The sequence below is a fragment of the Cervus elaphus genome, chromosome 5, assembly GCF_910594005.1.
Source record: "Cervus elaphus chromosome 5, mCerEla1.1, whole genome shotgun sequence".
NCBI lineage: Eukaryota > Metazoa > Chordata > Mammalia > Artiodactyla > Cervidae > Cervus > Cervus elaphus.
In genome coordinates, this window is record NC_057819.1 from 41,213,442 (window position 1) to 41,238,259 (window position 24,818).

General features: G+C 39.2%; 2 protein-coding genes across 6 annotated transcripts in view; both read left to right on the forward strand.

Annotated features, from left to right (window-relative positions):
- INTU (inturned planar cell polarity protein) overlaps positions 1-16,291 on the forward strand; it is a 94,960-nt gene extending 78,669 nt beyond the window's left edge. For 4 of the 5 annotated variants that reach the window (XM_043902380.1, XM_043902382.1, XM_043902379.1 and 1 more), the window contains 4 exons: positions 75-172; positions 4,295-4,484; positions 6,785-6,942; positions 15,303-16,291. In XM_043902380.1, coding sequence (XP_043758315.1) covers positions 75-172; positions 4,295-4,484; positions 6,785-6,942; positions 15,303-15,414 — 558 coding nt within the window. In that variant the 3' untranslated portion in view covers positions 15,415-16,291. The remainder of the gene's footprint in view (positions 1-74; positions 173-4,294; positions 4,485-6,784; positions 6,943-15,302) is intronic. The other variant, XM_043902383.1, reaches the window with a different exon arrangement.
- Positions 16,292-20,694: 4,403 nt separating this feature from the next.
- The window catches only part of SLC25A31 (solute carrier family 25 member 31), a 28,612-nt gene continuing 24,488 nt past the window's right edge, over positions 20,695-24,818 (forward strand). Inside the window, exon 1 of the mRNA XM_043900836.1 lies at positions 20,695-21,315. Coding sequence (XP_043756771.1) covers positions 21,072-21,315 — 244 coding nt within the window. The 5' untranslated portion in view covers positions 20,695-21,071. The remainder of the gene's footprint in view (positions 21,316-24,818) is intronic.

Here is a 24,818-nt window from a genome sequence, read left to right on the forward strand (position 1 = left end):
TAGTTTTACATTATATCTTCTGTTTGATTTCCATTCTTAGATAATAAATGGATCTACTTAATAATACTTTTCAGGTTACTAAAAAGAAGTCTACTCTTCCAAATCCATTTCATTTGGGGAACCTGAAAAAGGACCTTTCAGAAAAAGAACTGGATATATATAACACAGTGAAGTAAGAAACTTCCTTGTTTCATTCTTTTTCACTTAACGCTCTGTGTTTGAGGAAATTTTACAGTGAAAAAGTGCAGTTCCATAACATATAAATTTTATTCAGCAAATATGGTACCTCTTATATATGAAAGAAGATAGCTATACTATTTCCCTAAAATTTTTCATTATGCATATAAGAAACATAAGAAATAAAAAACATCAAAGTAGTACTTCAAAATGTAAGTTTCCACTTATGTCTCTTCCTCCCTTCTGTGTGTCTAATTTTTAAATTAGTTTACTGTTTTTAGGCTCTCATGGATGCTGTGGTTTTGTAGATACTCCTTAGCTCTGAGTACTCATTCCCAGGGCTTGAGAGTGCTGATTGCTAATGGCTCATAGTGGAGTCCCCCTACCCTGGCCTTGTCCAACTTGGAAGTTTATCAACTCCGCCAAGCTTACCACCTCTCCCTAGGAGTAGCCACATCTAATGACTAATCGATAAGTGAGTGCAGGCTTGCCCCTACTTAAATTCAACACAACTCTGAAAAGCCATCCAAGTTTCAGGGGTCCTGGCAGTAGCTGCTGAGTCTTCTGTCTCAACTGGAGCACAGTTCAGCTTTTCCCTCTGCTCAATCCTGCTTCCTTCATGCTCACCCCCACAGCTGTTATCCCCAAAAGTCCTCCCTAATAAACTTCCTCCCTGCATACCTCCCTATCAGAGTCTGGGAGGGTTAGGGAACTGACCTATGACACCCTCTTTAGGAAATAAGTAAAAGTAAATAGGGAATTCTGATGTAAAAAGAGCTGAGTGGGAGGAGCATGTTTAGAACTTAATCTGTCTATAATTATTAAAATATGAACTGTTACAAATTCACTTCTTGTTATGCAGGGCTTCCTTCCTGAGCTTTGTATGGTATTATGATAGCATGCATGGAATCAGTTTGTGTAATAAACTCCTATTGCACACTTTCATTAGAGCAAGTAGACATGTACAAATCAAATTCACATTAAAAGAAAAAAAAAGCTGTTCAATATTACTCAGACATAAAAAGGAACACATTTGAGTCAGTTCTGGTGAGGTGGATGAACCCAGAGCCTGTTATACAGAGTGAAGTAAGTCAGAAAGAGAAAAACAAATATTGGGGATTTCCCTGGTGATCCAGTGACTAAAGACTCTGTGCTCCCAATGCAGGGGGCCTGGATTTGGTCCCTGGTCAGGAAACTAAATCCCACATGTCGCAACTAAAGATCCTGCATGCCGCAACTAAGACCCAGTGCTAACAAAGAAACTGTAAAAAAAAAAAAAACTGTATATTAACACATGTATTTGGAATCTAAAAAAAACGGCACCGATGAACGTATTGGCAGGGCAGGAATAGGGACACACACATAGAGAACAGATTTGTGGACACATCGGGGGAAGGGGAGGGTGGGACGAACTGAGAGAGCAGCATGGAAACATACACATCACCGTATGTAAAATACGTAGCTGGTGGGAAGCTGCTGGGTAACACAGGGAGCTCAACCCGGCACTCTGTGACAACCTAGAGGCAAAGGAGAAGGTGAGGGGCTGGGGAGAAGTGAGGGGACATGTGCATACTTACGGCTGATTCACGTCGTTGTATGGCAGAAACCAACACAACATTGTAAAGCAGTGACCCTCCAATTAAAACTAATATTTAAAAAGACGTCTTAGAGCTACCACCTTCTTAATCATTGAAATGTTTTATATTAAGTTCATCTATATGTTTCAGAGTCGTCAGGAAAAACTTTTTTCATAAAGTGAGGGCAAAAACAAGGTAACTTGTCTTCATAAAATAATGCATTGAAAATCTAATGTGTTAAAATTTGGAATTTAATGCCTTCCAATATGAGGTGTAATATTTTAGTAGTTAAAGAAAATTAGTTATTTTAAAAAACAAAAATATTTTTTAAACAAATCTAAACCAAACCTCTGGTGGAAGCCTGTAATAACTTCCCCAATCCCTAATCTTCCATTTAACAAAAACTACTGCTCTGAATTTTTATTACCTCTGTATATTATTTTTTTAATGTGTATGTATATATATGTTATTTGGGCTTTCTCTCTAGTAAAAGGAAATACTTTTTGCAAGTTTATAGCTTAACAAAAGGTTAGATTGTAACAATATAAGTTTATAATTGTGTTTTTAAGCATAAATTAATATGTGATGTAAATCATAGGCTCTCCTATTTAAAAGGATGCTACAGAGGCATATTTATTCTCTTTACTGACATGGAAGATGTTCAAACTATATAGTTTATTTAAAAAGTATGATATAGACTGGTGTGTAATATACTATCCTAATTTGTTTTTGTAAAATAAAAATATATAATATACTAAAAATAATAATATGCAGAAAATATTCCATTCAGTAAACAAGTCTTACCCATTCTGCATTCTAGTAACTCTTGAATCCACCCAGCGCCTAATAATTGTACCCTAGTTCAAGCTCCCATTCTCTCACCTGGTTATACTGCAACCAGTTCCCAATTCCTATCCTATCCTGAATCTATCCTCTGCTGTAGGGGTGACCTTTCTGAAGAACAAATCCGATTTAATCTGCATGTTTTAAAAATAAATACTTGTCCTTCCAAATCACTTGTTTGATGATTTTTAAACTTTCAGTTTATACACTGAGTGAGTTAATATACAGAGGTAATTTATGGTTTTCAAGAACCAGAGCTGCTCATTGTGTTGTGGGGTTGTTCTGAGAGAAAACTAAAGAAGTTAATATAAATTTAAATTCTAAACCTCCCTAAATACCAACATTACTAATAACTCTTTTTTAAAAGAGTCATTTCTGTTCTGTACCTTTTTTTGAATTTGAAAACCTCAGAATTAAATGGTATGTTTTCAATTATTTTCTTTTTGAATAATTACAGCTTTTGTATTTTGATTATTTTTTACTTAATTGAAAAAATACCAGACACCAGTTGTTAATGAACCCACCACCCTATGGAAAAGTATGAGAAAAATTTATAGATGATCTCCTTCCCTGCCTATCTTTGGCCTCTTTAAAGAAAATCAAGACCATCAGTTAGTGATAAAAAGTTATTCTGACCTTGCTGCCTAATTAACAGTTTAACAGGAGGCGCTGATGGGGGATTTCAGTCCATATGTTCATAGACTGACAATCAGGAAAAAGCAAGGTGTAGTAGAGCAGGTCTCAGAATCAGCTAAGCTCTGACACTGAGCTGTGTGACCTCAAACAAGTTAATGCAAGTTCTCTGAACATTGACTTCCTTATGGTTAAAATGAAGATAGGAGTAGTTAATATCTTACAGGGTAATTATGAGAATTAAGCCTAAGATATTTTAAAGCACCTACCCTGGCACACAGAGGGCATTCAGTATATGATAACTATTACCATTATTTCATTGTCACCGCTTCTGTTGTTCTTTACTCTTCTTACCACTGGTAGAAATAAGCGGTATTTATAGGTTCTGCTGGCATCTCAAACCTCAGCAGGGGAAGAAAGGATGGAAAAGAATGGAGTAGTGAAAATAGTAAGAGAACATAGAAAAGAGACTGTAATGATGAGAAGTAGTGGAATACTTCTAGTAATAGCCATGGCTTCTAGAATGTTAACTCAGCTTTGTAGTTAGTAATACTGATTTCATTTTTCTTCAGGATGGTTCTTTTGACTGTCATGGTAAGAGACTTTATGGCTACTAAGCTACTAACTGAAAATCTTAGTTTGTTGGAAGGTGTTTTTGTATGTGGTGCACCCTAGACTGATACCTTGTTTATGGCTTATAGGTATCTGGGCCAGACTCAGGCTGAGTTATTCATTACCAACCATGGAAAAAGAAGGTTTTAGCCAGTTTGGGTTGTTTAGCAAAGGGATGATAAAGTTACTTGCAAATGAATTGGTGTTTATTTATCCTTGAATAACATGTAGTATTTGCCTCCGTTAAGGGAACTGATAAATATAACCCTAGCCTGTATTTCAGATAAGGAGGAAGAGGGAATTTCAGTGTTTGGTCTAGTTTTTCTTCCCTAATTATACTCCTAATGTTCTATCATAGTTAGAAGCTTATTAGACATCTACAAAATTCAAAACGAAGCAACATTTTTAAGTTTACTCTAATATCTTTTTTTAATTCCTTTTTTTCCCCCAAGATTGACATCTGGTCCTGAGAACACACTTTTCCATTATGTTGCCTTAGAAACAGTGCAAGGGATCTTTATTACTCCTACCCATGAAGAGGTGGCACAGCTGAGCGGCTCTATCCACCCTCAACTGATAAAGAACTTCCATCAGTGTTGTCTCTCCATTCGTGCAGTTTTCCAGCAGACGTTGGCTGAAGAGGTAGGGCACTGCTATAAATATAGCTCTCTGCCAATTTTACTTCCAGATCTCTAAATATTCTAAAACTCTTTAGCAATAACTCTTTTCACTTAATTTTTTAATAGTCATTCCATCTAATTTGAATGCCAAAGAATTATATTCACTGTACTTAACTTTTAACTCTTTCGTAATTCTGAGTTTGATGTCCCAGATTACTGTTTCAGGAAATGGTGGATCTGTTTCTGAAATGGTGAGCCTGTGTTTTTCTATAGCAAAATAGAATATAGTAGTTTGTAATGTAAACTTGCCTCCCATATTTGATATGTGACTCAACCATTATTTGGATATTTATCTCTACCATTTTGTAACTGGTAATTTTTTAAGTATTCAAAGGCAGGATAAAGTATCAGGAATATAAAGGAATAAAGAACAGAATTTACACAATAGTGTTATAAATGTTTTAGCCACTTGGTTGGTTGGTTGCTTGCTTGCTTTTCAATCCGGAATGAAGTTTTATTTAATATTGTACCTCCAGAAAAGTAGTAATGTTGTATACAATTAAAATCTCAATTACATAGATTTAATAGCAGGGAAAGATAAGTATTAAATATCTTGATAAATATATAGAAGCTTATTTGTGACTGGTGAAACATCATACTGCCAAAAAAATAAAGAAGACTGAAAAATTAATGTAATGTATATAGCAATACATGTACCAAGGTTGCTAAATTTGTGAAGAACTTAGGTGGTAGAACATTGGGCTGGGAATAAGGACTTCTGGACTGGGTCTCAACTCTTCCTATTTCCTCAGTTATAAAGTGAGTGAGCTGAATTATATGATCTCTTAGGACTCAGTCAGCAGTGAAACTCTTTGTCTTATAGGATTTCTTCTTCTAGCTACCAGAAATTGGTATTCAGCAAAATGTTATGTTTGACTATATATCTCTATGTGCTTTGCATTCTTATGCTCCTCCTTTCCTGTTTAACACACTAATAGATTCTGTAAGGTTCATTTCGTTAACTTACTTAGTAATATAAATTAGCCTTCCCCGTATTATTTAAACATTGAGGTACCTACCATTCACCAGATACTACTCAAGATGCTGGGGATACAGCAGTGAACAAAAAGTCTCTTTCGTCATGCAGCCTGTATTCTAGCAGGGCAAGCTAATGAATTAGCAAGCAGTTTAATATATCAGGTAGGATAAGTTTCAACAGCAATTATAACAGAACAGAGTAAGGATGAGAGGTGGTGGTTACTATTTTGAAAGATCCCTCTGATCATGTCAAGTGATATTTGAACAGAAACCAGAAGGAACTGAGGGACAAAGCCACGTGTCAAATGTGGCGGCTGAGCTTCCAGACAGGAGGAGCAGCTGGTACACAGCCGTGGAGGCAGGGTGGCTGAGCGCGCAGGAGCGGCCTGAGTCAGGAGGAGAGCAGCAGGAGCCGAGACGGCAAAAGCAGCAGGGCTGGGTCATGCAAGGCCTGATAGGCTAAGGGCTTTTTGAGATTTATCCGGAAGAAGATGGGAAGTTCTTGGGTAGTTCTGAGAAGAGCAAGGACATGTTCCTTAGTTTCAAAGGATCACTCGGGCTACTCTGAACAAGCTTGCAGGGTAGGTAGAAAGGGTGGGAGGCAAGGAGCTGTGGAAATTCTCAAAGCAAGAAATGTCAGTGGGTTCTGGATCTTGCAGATATAATGGAGAATGAGCCAAAAGGATTTGTGTCTTCAATAAGCATTTTGAAAGAAGGAGAAGAATCAAGGATCACTCCACTGTTTTGGCCTGAGCCTTCCAGAAAGTCTTTATATTACAAGTGGGTCCCTGGTTTCCTAATGATTTAATCAGTGGGAAATTTGGAGAGTATGCTTCAAGGGAAAAATACTGCTTTAAAATCATCTACTCATTTAGTAACTCATTAGTAATCTGTTCATTAAGCACCTACTGTGTACCAAACACAGCTGCTTTCAGGAATACAGAGATGAACGGCATATAGTCTCTGCCCTGGGAAAAAGGTTCTAATGTACTGGGGAAGACAAACCTACAAACTGCTAATATAATATAGTGTAAATATTAATAAGGTAAGACTGTGAAACAAATGTTTCCTTGGAGAGTCAAGAGAAACTTTATCCGTGAAGTCTCTTGTAGGAGATGGCATTTAAAGTATGAGGAAGGGTAGAAATTTTGCTGCAGGTAAGGAGAAGAATGTCATTGCGGGCACTTACAGTATTAGGATCAGCCAGTTCAAATCTATATATGAAAACATTTAAAGCAGCACAATTAATACCAGCCAAGACTAATAATACCTATTAATTTACAGAAGAAGAAAGCACTAAATGGTAAAGATCACTCAGGTTCAACAAATTCAGTGTCTTCTCTGAGCCCTGTGAAAGAACATGGTGTATTGTTTGAATGCTCACCTGAAAACTGGACTGATCAGAGGAGAGCACCACCAGTTATGGCTTACTGGGTAGTAGGGTAAGTGGAAGAAAATATTGTTAAGTGTTAAAAAGGGGGTTAAAGGAGATAAACATTTTAAGATATAAGCATGGATTTATTCATGCTTGTAATGCAGAAGATGTGGGTTCGATCCCTGGGTCAGGAAGATCTCCTGGAGGAGGAAATGGCAAAACACTCCAGTATTCTTGCTGGGGAAATCCCATGAACAGAGGAACCTAGTGGGCTACAGTTCATAGGGTTGCAAAAAGTCAGACATGACTGAGCAACTGAACACAACACACAATATGAGTTTATTCACATAATTCTAGTATTTAATGTATTTTAGAATTCTACTTACTAAATAACTCCTTTAAAATTCTTCCCGTCTTTTCTATATTTAAAAAAACTTATTCACTTATAAGATTGTACTAATAACACACTAAAAGGTTAATGCGTTCATACCCATTGCTCTTTCCTTCTGTCTCTAACTTTTTTCCTCCCCCTTTCCTCCTTTCTTTCCCTCTTCCCTTCCCTCTCCTCCCCCTGTCCCCAGCCAGCTACAAGACCTGGCCCTATCTGTCCCCCGGCCACCTCTGTGTCTCCACCTCCTGTCACTCTCTTCCTCCAGCCGCTGTGCACGCCACACTGGCACCAGCTGAACGCTGTTCCTGCTCTTCCTTCCATGTGGGATGTTCTACTTAACCTTTGCCTATCTGGCTCCTAGATATTCAGACCAGCGGTAACATATCATCTCCTGTCAGACAGACAAACTGTGATCTCTTTCCCACATGAAAGTTATTCTCTACTCTGTCACCCCGTTAATTTTCTTGTTTATGGTCTTTCTCTCTCTCACTGGAATGTCAGTTTTAAGAGATCAGGAATTCTATCCATCTTGTCTACTGGCACAGCACCCGGCACACAGTCACTTGATAAATATGTAAGGATTAGTAAATGGAGCTGTGCTTGGCAAAATGTATGTGGTGACGGTTAGGGGGACTGGCAAACACAAAGAAAAAGACACAGTCATTGCATTTGATGATCTTACATCTAGCAGAAGAAATATGAAACAACTTAAATATCTATGTATTTATGGATGAATATTCTATGGAGAAAGAGAGATAGATCTAGCTGGCTATATTTTGACATTTTTTTTTTAAGGTCAGTCTCCCAAGGCAATAGAAATAAAAACAAAGAAGCAAATGGGATGTAATTAAGACTTACAAGCTTTTGTACAGAAAAGAAAAACATTAAAAAAAAAGAAAAACAGAAAGACAACCCATGAAATGGGAGAAAATATTTGCAAATTATTTAACCAACAAAAGCTTAGTCTTCAAAATACACAAACAGCTCATACAACTCAACAACAAAACACTCAATTGAAAAATGGGTTCACTTCAGTTCAGTCACTCAGTCGTGTCTGACTCTTTGCAACCCCATGAACCGCAGCACACGAGGTCTCCCTGTCCATCACCAACTGCCGGAGTCTACCCAAACACATGTCCATTGAGTCAGTGATGCCATCCAGCCATCTCATCCTCTGTCATCCCCTTCTCCTCCTGCCTTCAATCTTTCCCAGCATCAGGGTCTTTTCAAATGAGTCAGCTCTTGCATCAGGTGGCCAAAGTATTGGAATTTCAGCTTCAACATCAGTCCTTCCAATGAACACCCTGGACTGATCTTTAGGATGGACTGGTTGGATCTCCTTGCAGTCCAAGTGATTCTCAAGAGTCTTCTCCAACACCACAGTTCAAAAGCATCAATTCTTCGGCGCTCAGCTTTCTTTATAGTCCAACTCTCACATCCATACATGACCACTGGAAAAACCATAGCCTTGACTAGACGGACCTTTGTGGACAAAGTAATGTCTCTGCTTTTTAATATGCTGTCTAGGTTGGTCATAACTTTCCTTCCAAGGGGTAAGCGTCTTTTAATTTCATGGCTGCAATCACCATCTGCAGTGATTTAGGAGCCCAAGAAAATAAAGTCTGACACTGTTTCCACTGTCTCCCCATCTATTTCCCATGAGGTGATGGGACCTGATGCCATGATCTTAGTTTTCTGAATGTTGAGCTTTAAGCAAACTTTTTCACTCTCCTCTTTCACTTTCATCAAGAGGCTCTTTAGTTCTTCTTCACTTTCTGCCATAAGGGTGGTGTCATCTGCATATCTGAGGTTATTGATATTTCTCCCAGCAATCCTGATTCCAGCTTGTGCTTCCTCCAGTCCAGCGTTTCTCATGATGTACTCTGCATATAAGTTAAATAAGCAGAGTGACAATATACAACCTTGACGTACTCCTTTTGCTATTTGGAACCAATCTGTTGTTCCATGTCCAATTCTAACTGTTGCTTCCTGACCTGCATACAGGTTTCTCAGGAGGCAGGTCAGGTGGTCTGAAAAATGGGTAGAAGACTTTAATAGACATTTCTCCAAAGAAGACATACAGATGGCCAGTAGGCACATGAAAAATGCTCAGCATCACTAATTATTAGAGAAATGTAAATCAAAGTTATGATGAGGTACCACCTCATACCAGTCAGGATGGCCATCATTAAAAAGTCAACAAATAACAAATTCTGGAGAGGGTGTGCAGAAAAGGGAACACACGTATACTGTTGGTGGGAATGTAAGTTGGTACAACCACTATGAAAAACAGTATGGAGGTTTCTCAGAAAACTAAAAATAGAATTACCATATGATCCATCAATCCCACTTCTGGGTATACACTCAGATAAAACTATAATTCAAAAACATACATGAACCTCTGTGGAGAAAACCTAAATATCCATTGACAAATGAATGAAGAAGATGCAGTGTGTGCATATATATATATGTGTGTGTGTATACACACACACACACATTCTTCTTCATTCTTCTTCATTCTTCACTCATTCATGAATTATCATTCCATGATAATCTATAGTTGCATCCATATTGCTACAAATGGAATACTACTCAGCCATAAAAAAGAAAATAATACCAATTGTAGCAATATGGATGCAACTATAGATTATCATACTAAGTGAGGTAAGTCAGAAAGGGAAAGAAAATACTATATGATATCACTTATATGTGGAATCTAAAATATGGCACAAATGAACCTATCTACAAACCAGAAAAGAGACTCAGAGATCATACTTATGGGCGAGTGGTTGGGGGAAGAGAATGGACTGGGAATCTGAGGTTGGTAGATGCAAACTATTACATTTAGAATGGATAAACAACAAGGTCCTACTGTATAGCACAAGGAACTGTATCCAATCTCCTGGTATAAACCATAATGGAAGAGAATATTATAAAGAAAGATTGTATATGTTTAAAACTGAGTCACTTCATTGTATAGCAGAGACTGACACGACATTGTGACATGTGACACAACTGTACTTCAATAAAAGATAAATTAGGTAATACAACCACACACTCTGTAAATTCTGAAAAGGGGGAGATCTGAGATTACAAAGAGAGGCTAAGAGATTCCATGTGATCTGCTTTCAGAAATGAACTGGATTTGGACAGAGCATTCTAGGTAAAGGATGGGATGAATAAAGACCCAAACAAGGGAAATCATAAGGCTTAGCTGTGAGTAGACTAGTTGGCTAGGATGGTAGAGGAATGGCATATACAAAGGTGAAGTGAAAGATAAAACTGGAAAGCTAAGGTAGGATCACTGCAGAGAGCCTTCAGTTCCTAACCAAGGAATTGCATTTTGAAGGAAATATTGAACTACCGATAGTTCTTTGAGTTGGGGTAGAGAGTTGGTAGAGGAAGGAGCACACAGTTGGGTGGGACTAAAGGAATCTCTTAGAAGAAATGGAGTAGCCATCATGGTCAACAAAAGAGTCTGAAATTCAGTACTTAGATGCAATCTCAGAAATGACAGAATGATCTCCGTTTCCAAGGCAAACCATTCAATATCATGGTAATCCAAGCCTATGCCCCAACCAGTAATGCTGAAGAAGCTGAAGTTGAACGGTTCTATGAAGACCTACAAGACCTTTTAGAACTAACACCCAAAAAAGATGTCCTTTTCATTATAGGGGACTGGAATGCAAAAGTAGGAAGTCAAGAAACACCTGGAGTAACAGGCAAATTTCGCCTTGGAGTACGGAATGAAGCAGGACAAAGGCTAATAGAGTTTTGCCAAGAGAATGCACTGGTCATAGCAAACACCCTCTTCCAACAAAACAAGAGAAGACTCTACACATGGATATCACGAGACAGTCAACACTGAAATAAGATTGATTATATTCTTTGCAGTCAAAGATGGAGAAGCTCTATACAGTCAGCAAAAACAAGACCGGGAGCTGACTGTGGCTCAGATCATGAACTCCTTATTGCCAAATTCAGACTTAAACTGAAGAAAGTAGGAGAAACCACTAGACCATTCAGGTATGACCTAAATCAAATCCCTTATGACTATACAGTGGAAGTGAGAAATAGATTTAAGGGACTAGATCTGATAGACAGAGAGCCTGATGAACTATGGACGGAGGTTCATGACATTGTATAGGAGACAGGGATCAAGACCATCCCCATGGAAAAGAAATGCAAAAAGGCAAAATGCTTGCCTGAGGAGGCCTTACAAATAGCTGTGAAAAGAAGAGAAGCGAAAAGCAAAGGAGAAAAGGAAAGATATTTCCATTTGAATGGAGAGTTCCAAAGAATAGCCAGGAGAGGTAAGATAGCCTTCCTCAGCGATCAATGCAAAGAAATAGAGGAAAACAACAGAGTGGGAAAGACTAGAGATCTCTTCAGGAAAATTAGAGATACCAAGGGAACATTTCACGCAAAGATGGGTTCAATAAAGGACAGAAATGGTATGAACGTAACAGAAGGAGAAGATATTAAGAAGAGGTGGCAAGAATACACAGAACTGTACAAAAGATCTTCACCACCCAGATATCACAATGGTGTGATCACTCACCTAGAGCCAGACATCCTGGAATGTGAAGTCAAGTGAGCCTTAGAAAGCATCACTAGGAGCAAAGCTAGTGGAGGTGATGGAGTTCCAGTTGAGCTATTTCAAATCCTGAAAGATGATGCTGTGAAAGTGCTGTACTCAATATGCCAGCAAATTTGGAAAACTCAGCAGTGGCCACAGGACTGGAAAAGGTCAGTTTTCATTCCAATCCCTAAGAAAGGCAATCCCAAAGAATGCTCAAACTACCTCACAATTGCACTCATCTCACATGCTAGTAAAGTAATGCTCAAAATTCTCCAAGCCAGGCTTCAGCAATACATGAACCGAGAACTTCCAGATGTTGAAGCTGGTTTTAGAAAAGGCCGAGGAACCAGAGATCAAATTGCCAACATCTGATGGATCATCGAAAAAGCAAGAGCTCCAGAAAAACATCTATTTCTGCTTTATTGACTATGCCAAAGCCTTTGACTGTGTGGATCACAATAAACTGTGGAAAATTCTGAAAGAGATGGGAATACAAGACCACCTGACCTGCCTCTTGAGAAACCTGTATGCAGGTCAGGAAGCAACAGTTAGAACTGGACATGGAACAATAGACTGGTTCCAAATAGCAAAAGGAGTACATCAAGGCTGTATATTGTTACTCTGATTATTTAACTTATATGCAGAGTACATCATGAGAAACACTGGGCTGGAAGAAGCACAAGTTGGAATCAAGATTGCCAGGAGAAATATCAATAACCTCAGATATGCAGATGACACCACCCTTATGGCAGAAAGTGAAGAAGAACTAAAGAGCCTCTTGATGAAAGTGAAAGAGGAGAGTGAAAAAGTTTGCTTAAAGCTCAACATTCAGAAAACTAAGATCATGATATCTGGTCCCATCACCTCATGGGAAATAGATGGGGAGACAGTGGAAACAGTGTCAGACTTTATTTTTCTGGGCTCCTAAATCACTGCAGATGGTGATTGCAGCCATGAAATTAAAAGACGCTTACCCCTTGGAAGGAAAGTTATGACCAACCTAGACAGCATATTAAAAAGCAGAGACATTACTTTGTCCACAAAGGTCCGTCTAGTCAAGGCTATGGTTTTTCCAGTGGTCATGTATGGATGTGAGAGTTGGACTATAAAGAAAGCTGAGCGCCGAAGAATTGATGCTTTTGAACTGTGGTGTTGGAGAAGACTCTTGAGAATCACTTGGACTGTAAGGAGATCCAACCAGTCCATCCTAAAGATCAGTCCAGGGTGTTCATTGGAAGGACTGATGTTGAAGCTGAAATTCCAATACTTTGGCCACCTGATGCAAAGAGCTGACTCATTTGAAAAGACCCTGATGCTGGGAAAGATTGAAGGCAGGAGGAGAAGGGGAAGACAGAGGATGAGATGGCTGGATGGCATCACTGACTCAATGGACATGTGTTTGGGTAGACTCCAGGAGTTGGTGATGGACAGACAGGCCTGGCGTGCTGAGATTCATGTGTTCGTAAAGAGTCAGACAGGACTGAGCAATTGAACTGAACTGAATGTTACTCGACACCTACCACGTAGTACTAAGCTGTATGACAAACACTTTACAAATGTTATCCAAAGCAGTAATTCCCATGTGCTGATTCGCAGGATTTAGAATCAGCTGAGTCACATTTACCAGGGCTCCCCTGATGACTCAAATGGTAAAGAATGTGCCTGCAACAGGGGAGACCTGGGTTTGATCCCTGGGTTGGGAAGATCCCCTGGAGAAAAGAATGGCTACCCACTCCAGTATTCTAAGCTGGAGAAGTCCATGGACAGAGGAGCCTGACAGGCAACAGTCCATGGGGTTGAAAAGAGTCAGACACGACTGACTGAGTCACTTATTAAAATCAGAAATGCCTGTGCCCCATCCCAGACCCACTGAACCAGAATCTGTGGGAGTGGGACTCTGTGTGTGTGGTGAGCTCACTTGTGATTCTGACGTATAACCAGGCAAGCTTGGGAGCATCAACATGATCAAAACTAAGTGTACAGTGATCACAGCTGTGTTATTGGAAGATCAAGCTGGGAGCCAAATGGAATGGTGTAGACACGAGAGAGAATAGAGATAAGAAGACCAGTTAGGAACACGTGCAGGTATATAGTGGAGCCATGACTACATTCACAACTGTAACTGAAAAAAAATCAATAGGTGTTGAATTATGACGATGCTGATCTATGCAGAATAGAGAAATTGAAGGAAGTCAGAAATGGTTTAATGTTTTGTATACAGTCAGTTCAGTTCAGTCGCTCAGTTGTGTCCAACTCTTTGCGACCCCATGAATCACAGTACGCCAGGCCTCCCTGTCCATCACAAACTCCCAGAGTTCACTCAAACTCATGTCCATCAAGTCGGTGATGCCATCTCATCCTCTGTCATCCCCGTCTCCTTCTGCCCCCAATCCCTCTCAGCATCAGGGTCTTTTCCAGTGAGTCAGCTCTTCCCATGAAGTGGCCAAAGCATTTGGAGTTTCAGCTTCAACATCAGTCCTTCCAGTGATCACCCAGGACTGATCTCCTTTAGGGTGGACTGGTTGGATCTCCTTGCAGTCCAAGGGACTCTCAAGAATCTTCTCCAACACCACAGTTCAAAAGCATCAAATTCTTTGGTGCTCAGCTTTCTTCACAGTCCAACTCTCACAACCATACATGACCACTGGAAAAACCATAGCCTTGACTAGACGGACCTTTGTGGACAAAGTAATGTCTCTACTTTTTAATATGCTGTCTAGGTTGGTCATAACTTTCCTTCCAAGGAGTAAGCGTCTTTTAATTTCATGACTGCAGTCACCATCTAAAGTGATTTTGGAGCCCAAAAAAATAGAATCTGACACTGTTTACAGTGTTTCCCCATCTATTTCCCATTTAGTGATGGGACCTGATGCCATGATCTTAGTTTTCTGAATGTTGAGCCAACTTTTTCACTCCTCCTCTTTCACTTTCATCAAGAGGTTTTTTAGTTCCTCTTCACTTTCTGCCATTAGGGTGTTGTCATCTACATATCTGAGGTTATTGATATTTCTCCCAGCAATCTTGACTAGTATTGATTAAATAGACTAAAATTTTAACTCTTTTTTTTTTTTTTTTAATTTTAACTCTTTAAGAAAATCGAAGTTTCAATGTTAATCCCAATTTGATGTCTAATAACTACTGCACTTAGAATGATGGTACATCATTGACTATATTATAATAATAACTAAATTTAACATTTTAAAACTAAGGAATATGACTATAGAAGTTGATACAATAGGCTTTTTACACTCTGAAATAATAAATATAATTGACCTAAGGCATATATTACTTAATTATAAATCTAGTTGCATTTCCCCCTACTGTAGATTTAGATTAGTGGTTGAATTTATGACTTATTCTTTCAGAAACCAAAAAATATAGTGAAATATATTGGAGAGTTGGAGTTTTTTCCTTCTTGGAATTTCTGAAATTAGTGTGTTCTTTTTCTCTACAGGAGGCTGTTTCTTCATCCCAAACTTCAAGAACTTTATGTCTGTTTTCATGACTCAGTTACAGAAATTGCCATTGAAATGGCTTTTAAATTGTTCTTTGGATTAACCTTGTAGCTGTATTTTCTTGACGCATAGCAACACTGTGCAGAGACCATCAAGCACGGTTAGAACTGCTGAAATCTATTCACAAAGAGATAAGGTTTAACTTCTTTTCACTAATCAATACTGAACATAAGGCTGATGAAGACGCTGCTGGATTTGATGCACTAAATCTTATTCTGAGACTTTTGAAGAAAATACTTGATCAAAATATGAAGAAGAGATTGTTAACTTATTTTCCATTTTGGTATATAACATTAATTTATTTACTGATTTGAAATAATGTGATGTATTTTATGTAAAATTAATATAAGAATGCTTATCTTGGGAAAAAACCCAATATTTTCTGTATTTTTCTCAAGACTAGTATTGATATTTGGCAAAACAATCATGAAATTGGGAGGAGATGACCAGGTTCTGTTACTAATTAGTGTTGTGACCATGAGCAAGTTTTTGTACCTCTCTGAGCTCAGATTTTTCATGTACAAATGAAATGACTGTTTTGAGGTGTCTAAAGATCCTCTTCAGTAAAATGAGCAATTTTGTCCCTCTAACCTATTGTTCGGTACCTAAATTTGTAATGTTGAGTACTGATTCCTTCTTAGATGAGATACTTTTATGTGTTTTAGTAGATACCTCACTGTGGGGGAAGAGGAGTGAAAATTAAACTTACTTTTTTATTTATTTGATTTTCTTTACTCATTCAGGTCAGTTCTATTTTGACTAGGATATATATTTGTAAACTATTTGTTCATATACTTTCATTGTTTTTCTCTTTTTTGAAATATATTCAGGTATACACACATTTTATACAAGTTCATGAATTTTAGGAAAGTTTTATGTAAATCTTTAAAAAAAAACCCAATCATGTTGAAAACAATGAAAAAGTTAACTAAAGAAATTCTATGACAACTTCCAGTCAATACAAAGTTTTTTCTTACAAATCTGGATGTACCGGGTTTTCCCAAAGGGGTACCTTTAATGAAAAATAATTTATTTGACCATGAGTAGAAAAAGAAATTTATTTGACCATGAGTAGAGAAAGAAACAGAGAAGGCAATGGCAGCCCACTCCAGTACTCTTGCCTGGAAAATCCCATGGACAGAGGAGCCTGGTGGGCTGCAGTCCATGGGGTCGCTAGGAGTCGGACACTAATGAGCGACTTCACTTTCACTTTTCACTTTCATGCATTGGAGAAGGAAATGGCAACCCACTCCAGTGTTCTTGCCTGGAGAATCCCAGGGACGGGGGAGCCTGGTGGGCTGCCGTCTATGGGGTCGCACAGAGTCAGACACGACTGAAGCAACTTAGCAGCAGCAGAGAAAGAGAGGTACTAAGCTCAGAATTTTCTTTAGCTGTCAGAATTTGGCAGATTGAAAGGAAGGAAGAACATGACAATTCTTAACTGACATTTACCCAGTGGATTCTCCTGAATTCTCAGATGCTCCCGTGACTTTATAGCATTGGGTTCTCTCTTCTTCAGGATTTACCTTTGGAAGGCATATTACACCGGCACATCTAAAGCCAGTCTCTGCCTTTCCCCTACCTCAAGCATGAGACCTCGAGCTTAATCAGAATTAACTGAAAAACGTAGTGGATGCACCATTTAAAGTATTTGGTCTTAGAAGAAACACTATTATCCCTCTGTCATGAGTTTAAGAGATTTTCACCCAGGTGTTGAAGATGCAAACCACTGTATTTGTCCTATTAGTGATTTGTGGACCTTAATTGTGGCATTTAAAACAGAACAAGAAACTTTGGTAGAAAATGACTTGCAATATCCTCCCCTTCCCCTTCAGATTATAATTTTGGTCAAATGATAGACTCTTTACTGCTGTCTTAGGACTGCTTGTGCACATATGTAAGTATCAAAGTATTGTTTAAGAGTATTTAGTAAATGTCTTAAATTTCTTGATAATGGTCCCTCAAACACAATGAAGCTATATTTAATATGGAGAATTATTCATAAATGCAGCCACTGATCACCTCAGATTTTCAAACAGACTGAACTTGGGACTTAACCATTAGGAACTTTTTGTTTCATTTAGTGAAATTTTGATCTGTTGAACTGCTTTCCTGGTCTAAAAGAATTGTAAGACCACTATTTAATAACTGAAATAAAAAGACTACTATTCTTTTATAAGGCCAAGTCATTTGAAGTATTGCAGATGTAATGTGCATGTTGCAGAGACATTGCATTTTTAAGAAAACCAAACATTATCTTGGCTTTTATCTCTGAATAGATATCAAAATAAGTGTGGTAAGTACTGTAAACTTAGCTGCTCATTTTTCCACATATGTTCAGATTCACACCTGAGAGTAGATCTGACTCATTGGACAATAAGTGCCTATCTGCAACTTTATTAAATAAAGAGGGATGTAGAATGCTTTTGCAGTTACAGAAACATTCTTAGGTTGGATTTTATTAGCATCCTGCAAACGTTTGTTTTCACCAAAGACTGTAATGCAAAAGACTATATATCCAGCATTTAAAAAAAAAAGCAAGTGCTGGCTTACCACCATCATATATTTTTTAATCCTGTCCCCCCACAAAATTACATTTTAGATTTCAACCCCCATTCTCCATTTCTCGTTTTTGTCTCTTTGTTTTGTCATGTCAGAATAGGGAATTTCTCTTTTTGTGCCAAGGGACCTTCCATGATGATACATACTGGCAAGTTAGTAAATTGCAGTCCCTGCTTTTTTACATTTCTGATACAAATGGGAAGAGCTATGAAACCAATTTACTAGGTTTGTCCACTTTGAACATTCTTGAAAATAACATTGTGAATAATTATTGTTGTCTGTGTAATTTCCTTCTAATAGTGCCTGGCACACATTATGTGCTATAAAAGTGTTAGCAGCTGCTACTACTGCTACTATGACTACTTATTATTAAATATCCATTGGTTGAACACGATAGAGTCATCTAAATCATACCCTCTACTGTACAAAATGTTGGAAAGCTAAGAAAAAGTATTCAGCACGAAACACTTTAAAAATGAGGATTTATACTTTGAGTATTTTAAAATACAGTAATATTAATAAAACTTTATATACTGTACTGTGTGGAAATTAATTTTTTAGAGTTGTACTTCTATATTCTATATAACTGAAGCTATTTTTGCGCTATATTGATAGTTTTTAATAAAGATGGTGCAGAGGGTTGTTTGCAGTTGTGTTGACTTTTTGACCATTCATCCAACAAACATTTATTACATTTCTGCTCTGTACCAAGCACTGTTCTGAATGCCAGAGATACAGCAATGAACAAAACAGCCAAAAATTGCTACCCTCATGGAGCTTATGTTCTAGTGGGAGAGGCAGACCACAAATAAGTAAAACAAAAACTAAAAGAAAAAAGGTGAAGCAAGAAAATGGAGTATGAAGTGTGAGAGACAGGGTGGCCAGGGAAAGGGTTGCTGAGATGGCCTCAGATCTGGTTAGGAAACTAACCAAGCTGACTGCTAAGGAAAATGTGAACAGTGCAAAGGCCCTGAGACTCTCTATTTTTAATATCAACATATAAGTCACCAGAACTTTTTTCATTCAGTAAATCAGTAAATAAAATGCAAAGCAACAAATTAAAATAAACATTTGCACTTCATCTTTGAAAAGAGACGATCCAGAGCTCTTAATAGGGTTAAAAAAAAACAAAGCTACACTTCTAAGTACTTTCACTTTTGCCGTCTTCTAACAAAGAATATATGTCAAAAGTAAGCTTGAAGATATCATAAAGGAACATGCTATAAACACTGTTAACTATAGTCATGTCAGGGGAGGGCAGGAAGAGGGGCAAAAAGGGAAGGGAGAGAAAATTGCCCTGGGGAGCAGCAGCAGGCTTTTCTGACTTCTGAAAATAACTTACATTTCCTGTGACCAGAGGTGGTTCCTTTAACTCTTTTGGCACCTTAAAGAGACATCCTTGCTTGGAATGTGATTCTGGAAATTCCCCCTTTAATTTCTCCCTAAGTGCTTCAAATTACCTTAAAAGAGAATGAAGTCTTTCATTTTCCAGATTTTTGCAGAGAAAATGCCCATCATTTCTTGAATTTGTGATGGATTTCACAAAGGATTTTGAAGTCAATGCAGTGAGAAAACTTTCAATTTTTCAAGCTAGGAATAATGATTAATGGAATTGCTTTAGAAAGACTAATATGTCAGCAGCATACAATATACAAAGAAACTCAGGCTGAAAAACCAGTTGAGTCAAATGAGCCGCTAAGAAAAGGTATCAAACATGGTACCAGTAGGACTTGCCAACTCCTTTTATGAGGTCGCCAAAAGATTAACAAAATTCCTGCTCTGGAATGCTTCTGACCAAAATATTTGGTTCTTCACTAGTAACAAGTACTATTAAAAGTGTTACAACACACTTGGGATAATAAATTTAAAAATGCAAACTAAAGTTCAAAAGAACCAGTAACTCATCTCACATTTTATAGATGTTTTTAAAGACTCCAAGTCCTGCAGAGTAAGAGATGATAAAATGGAAGCTTCCTTCCTTTAGTAGAAACCATCAAACAAGTTGTAAAGAGGAATTAAGAATATATTTCTTTATTAATAATAATAGGACATTTTTTTGCCTCTTTCACTCTCATTCCCTCATTAGTGTATAGTGGAGTTTTCCAGCAGTTACATACATGTTGGGCACTATTGCAGCAAATGGAATGCAAAAGCAGCTGTGTAAATCAGACTTTTATTAAGCCAGACATTTAAAAAGACTTTAAAAAATATAAAACAAGGCTGTTCTCACTACATTTTTTTGCTGGCAAAATAACTGTTCTTTAATATAAAAATGTTACTTATGTAGGGGTTTACTGTTATTTTAAATGAGTAGATTTTTTTAACTTTCTGTTACAATTTCTGAAATGGTTAATATCAATATATAACATAAAAACAGACGCTTCTTTGCGGTCTTCTACATGAAGAGTGAAAAGGTATCCTAAAATCAGTTTGTGAACCGCTGTTCTAGAACACGATCCCAACTCTGCACATTAAAATTACCTGGGGAATTCAAATTCAAACACAGACACCCAGGCACAAACCCATGTCTCCGTCCACCCCCTACCAACACCTCCAATTTGTGCAGTCTGAGCACCACTGCTCTAGATAGAATTACCAAATAAAACACAGGAGAAAGAGAAATGTGTTGAATTATGTTATGCGGGTACAGTCAGTAAAACCAGAGTGAGACAGTGACTAGACAAAGGACCCCTGCCACATTGAAAGATTTTATTTCTAATGGAAGGTGCAAGGGTTACTCTGGGAACCAAAACTAACCTTGGTTAGTCCCACGCGGTTGATTTTGCTGCTCTGTCGTGTTTGGGCCACCAACTCTTTTACAGACCTGGTTCTCCCGGATCCCTTCCCAGGCGAGAACTCACAGCCTCGCAGTCCTGTCACTGCTGCAAGCGCAGCCAGGCACCTCTACTTGCGTAGACAGTACCGCGCTGAAGAGCCACGTGTTGGGAGTCACGTGACCGGCTCCACCGGCTGGAGGCGGTTGGAGGCACCTGCGTAGCGCCCCGCCCCCGGGCGACCTTCTCCCAGCGTCCTGAGCGCGACTTTCCCGCCAGGACTACGCAGAAGCGGTTTTTGCCTTCGTCCTCGCGTGTCTCCGGCTCATATTTTGAGCTTCTGCTACCCGTTTTTACGGCAGTCGTCCCACCATGCAGCGTGAACCTCCGAAGAAGAAGCAGGAGAAGAAGGCGGAAAAGCGGCTTTTTGACGCCACATCCTTCGGGAAAGACCTGCTGGCAGGCGGGGTGGCGGCGGCTGTGTCCAAGACGACGGTGGCGCCCATCGAGCGTGTGAAGCTGCTGCTGCAGGTGCAGGCGTCGTCCAAGCAGATCAGCCCCGAGGCGCAGTACAAAGGCATCGTGGACTGCCTGGTGCGGATTCCCCGTGAGCAGGGTGCGTATGGGAGGCCCCTCCACCAACCTTCCCCCCACGCAGGCTCAGCTTCCCGGAAAAGGGAGTGGGTGAGCCAGGAGGGGTCGCTGCGGCCACCAGGGCCGTGTGTGTCGGTGATGAGTTGATTTCTGTGCTTGGGATAACACAATTTCTTAACCAGTCTATGAGGCTCTGCTTTCCCAGGGCCAAGAAGGCCTGCACGTGAGCAGTCCTTGGGCAGGAGGGATCACCACCGTCTCTTTCTTTACATTTCTCCTTCCTAGTAGGCGTTGCACCCCGGTGCGCCTCTACCTGGCTCAAGGGGGAAATGGTTGACCTCCCAGGATTGGGGGGAGATGCCATTTGGCACTTGGCTGTATGTTAATAAGTGCTTTAAGGTTCTGAAATATTTGTTGAAATAACATGTTTGAGACAAGTATCCCAAATAGAGAAGCACTGGGGCCTCTCTAGTACGTATTCAGTGAAAAGAGCTTCTGTTCTCAGGAACTACTGAAAACTGAGGTTGAAGCTTAACAGGCACTCACGTCTACACATGTTTTAGGAGGATGCCAAAAAACCTCAGTGGTAGGTGCGTGCTCAGTTGTGTCCGACTCTTTGCGACTCCATGGACTGTAGCCCTGCCAGGCGCCTCTGTCCACGGAATTCTCCAGGCAAGAATACTGGAGTGGGTTGCCATTTCCTTCCAGAGGGGATCTTCCCCACCAGGGATGGAAGGCGTCTCCTGCATTGGCAGGCGGATTCTTTATCACTGTGCCACGTGGGAACCTCAGTCTAGAAACAAACTATTTTAATGCAGTATTTTTAGAAATCAAAATTAATGAGAAAAACGTACCGTGAGCAATGTAAAAACTCTGAAGTAGAGATAGGATCGGTTTTCTTTTTTTGCATCAGGCTCTGTTTTTATGTAAAATTTTTATATTTTGGTTCCTTGTGGAGTTTTGGAGTTTTTTCCATTAATATTGAAGTGATTTTAAGGAATAATGAAAATGCCTTATTAATCATTCATTGCCCTCACCTTGCAGACTGGCTTCTAAGTTAGCTAAGTGAATAGAGGATAAATTGATCAGAAACTTTGAGCTGTATAATGTAGTGTTAGTTGCTCACTCATGTCCGACATTTTGTGACCCCATGGACTGTAGCCCAACAGGCTCCTCTGTCCATGGGATTCTCCAGGCAAGAATACCATTCCGTTCTCCAGGGGATCTTCCTGACCCAGGGATTGAACCAAGGTCTCCCACACTGTAGGCAGATTCTTTACCATCTGAGCCTCCCATATAGTTGGATTCAATTGAAACATCTATATGAATTTTAAAAAGGGAAATAGGCCTATTTGTTGTATATTCTGAACAAGACGTGAAGTGGGTTCAACTCAAATGCAGTCCATTCTTTCACTCCTAAGTCTAAGATAGGTTACACTTCCTCTCATAAAAAAAGGATTCCTGGGAATTTCCTGGTGGTTCAATGGTTAGGACTCCAGGCTTCCACTTCAGGGGGAACACGAGTTCGATCTCTGGTGGGGGAACTAAGACCCTGCAAGCAGAGTATTTAGGGCTGAGGATATAGACTCTTAAGGCATCATCTCTACTGTGGATTTAGTGTGCCCCGTCTGGGAGCTTAATTTAGATCTTTCATAGTTAATGGCTCACATCTTCTCACTTCCATTTGTTTTATCAGAGCAAGCTTCCCATTTCTCTTCAGAGAAGTAGGGGCCTCTTTATTATTTACTAATCTGCTTTAAATATTTAGTCAGGTAAAGTTGAATATTCTGGACAGATTGTGCTGACCAATGCTAAATCATTTTATATTTTAAATGTTTTTTGTAATATTTAAACCTATGTTCAATATGGAGCTTCTCTGGTGGCTCAGTGGTAAAGAATCCCCCTGCAATGCAGGAGACTCGGTTGGGTCCCTGGATCTAGAAGATCCCCTGGAGGAGGGCATGGCAACACACTCCAGTATCCTGGCCTGGAAAATCCCATGGACAGAGGAGCCTGGCGGACTACAGTCCATCAGTTCAGTTCAGTTCATTTCAGTCACTCAGTCATGTCCGACTCTTTGCGACCCCATGAACTGCAGCACGCCAGGCCTCCCTGTCCATCACCAACTCCCAGAGCCTACCCAAACTCATGTCCATTGAGTCGGTGATTCATCCAACCATCTCATCCTCTGTCGTGCCCTTCTCCTCCTGCCCTCAATCTTTCCCAGAATCAGGGTCCTTTCAAATGAGTCAGCTCTTCGCATCAGGTGGCCAAAGTATTGGAGTTTCAGCTTCAATATCAGTCCTTGGGGTTGCAAAAATAGGACATGTCTGAAGTGCCTGAGTACACGAGCACAGACACATTCAATGTGGCTCTTGCAAATTGAGACCATTCTGAATAGTATTCTGGCTCCAGCTTTCTTTAAGCAGAATTTTAAGAAAATGTTTCCTGGTACACACAAAACCTTGTTATCAGTCCTATGCTAAAAGATTAGTAATTCACAACAGGGATAATATTGCCATCTAGGGGCATTTTGGGAAACTTGTGAGGACTTTTTTTAGCGCAAAGAGGGGAGTAATTCTTAAATGCAGTGATATGAAAGGCAAAATCCAGGACTGCTGAACATCCTGCTGCCCCTGTACCTGGTCAGTCCTGCACAACAAAGACTTACCCTGCAACGGAATGACTCAGATCTCCCACTGGATGTTCATATAGCACTAAAACCTGTTTTTGATTATTTACTTATCAACATAAACCATCCAGGGCATAATTTTAGTACACACTAATTTCCATAATGCAGCTGTCGTGTAAGTAGAGGAAAGACTGTACTTTGTTTTGCTCAGAATTTTACTGAGAGGTGTTCATCATTGTGGAAACTCATGTTAAAGTTCTGTGTGTCATATTTGATCATCACTTACATCATCTTCATTTTTAAATATTGAATTATGATTGTATAGATATACTTATTAAGTCCTTTTTTCAAAATGTCATTGTGTATCTTAAACACAACAGATTCATTACTATGATGTCTCTGATGTGATCACACCTCACCAATTTACTAATTTAAGATGCATATTATAAACTCCTTTATTTCCTCTTTGTATGTAGCAAAGAAGGCATTATATTGACTTTTTTGGGACTAGTGAAGAGGTCATTGTCTTTGAATTCTATTTATAGATAGTATAGGAAGCATTGTAAAATATTTATTGTGTTTGGAAAACGAACCTGATAGGGTTGAGAATCACTGTGCTAGATCATTCTGGAACTTTACTAAGCAGTCAGATTCTGAGGCTTTTATTTTCTGGAATTTACTTTCTCTCTTGTGAAAATCAAGGTATATCGCCATCTCAGTGTTCTGAAGTTTCTCTTGTTTTCCATATTCTAGTTTTACTGATAACTTTTCCTTTCTTTAGGCAGTATGAAATGAGGATAAGAGACAGTGAACTCAGAAGGCACAAGCTCTGTCACTATCTTCTTACCTTATGTCTTTCTTTACGCCTCAAGGAGACAGCTCTTCATTCTTGT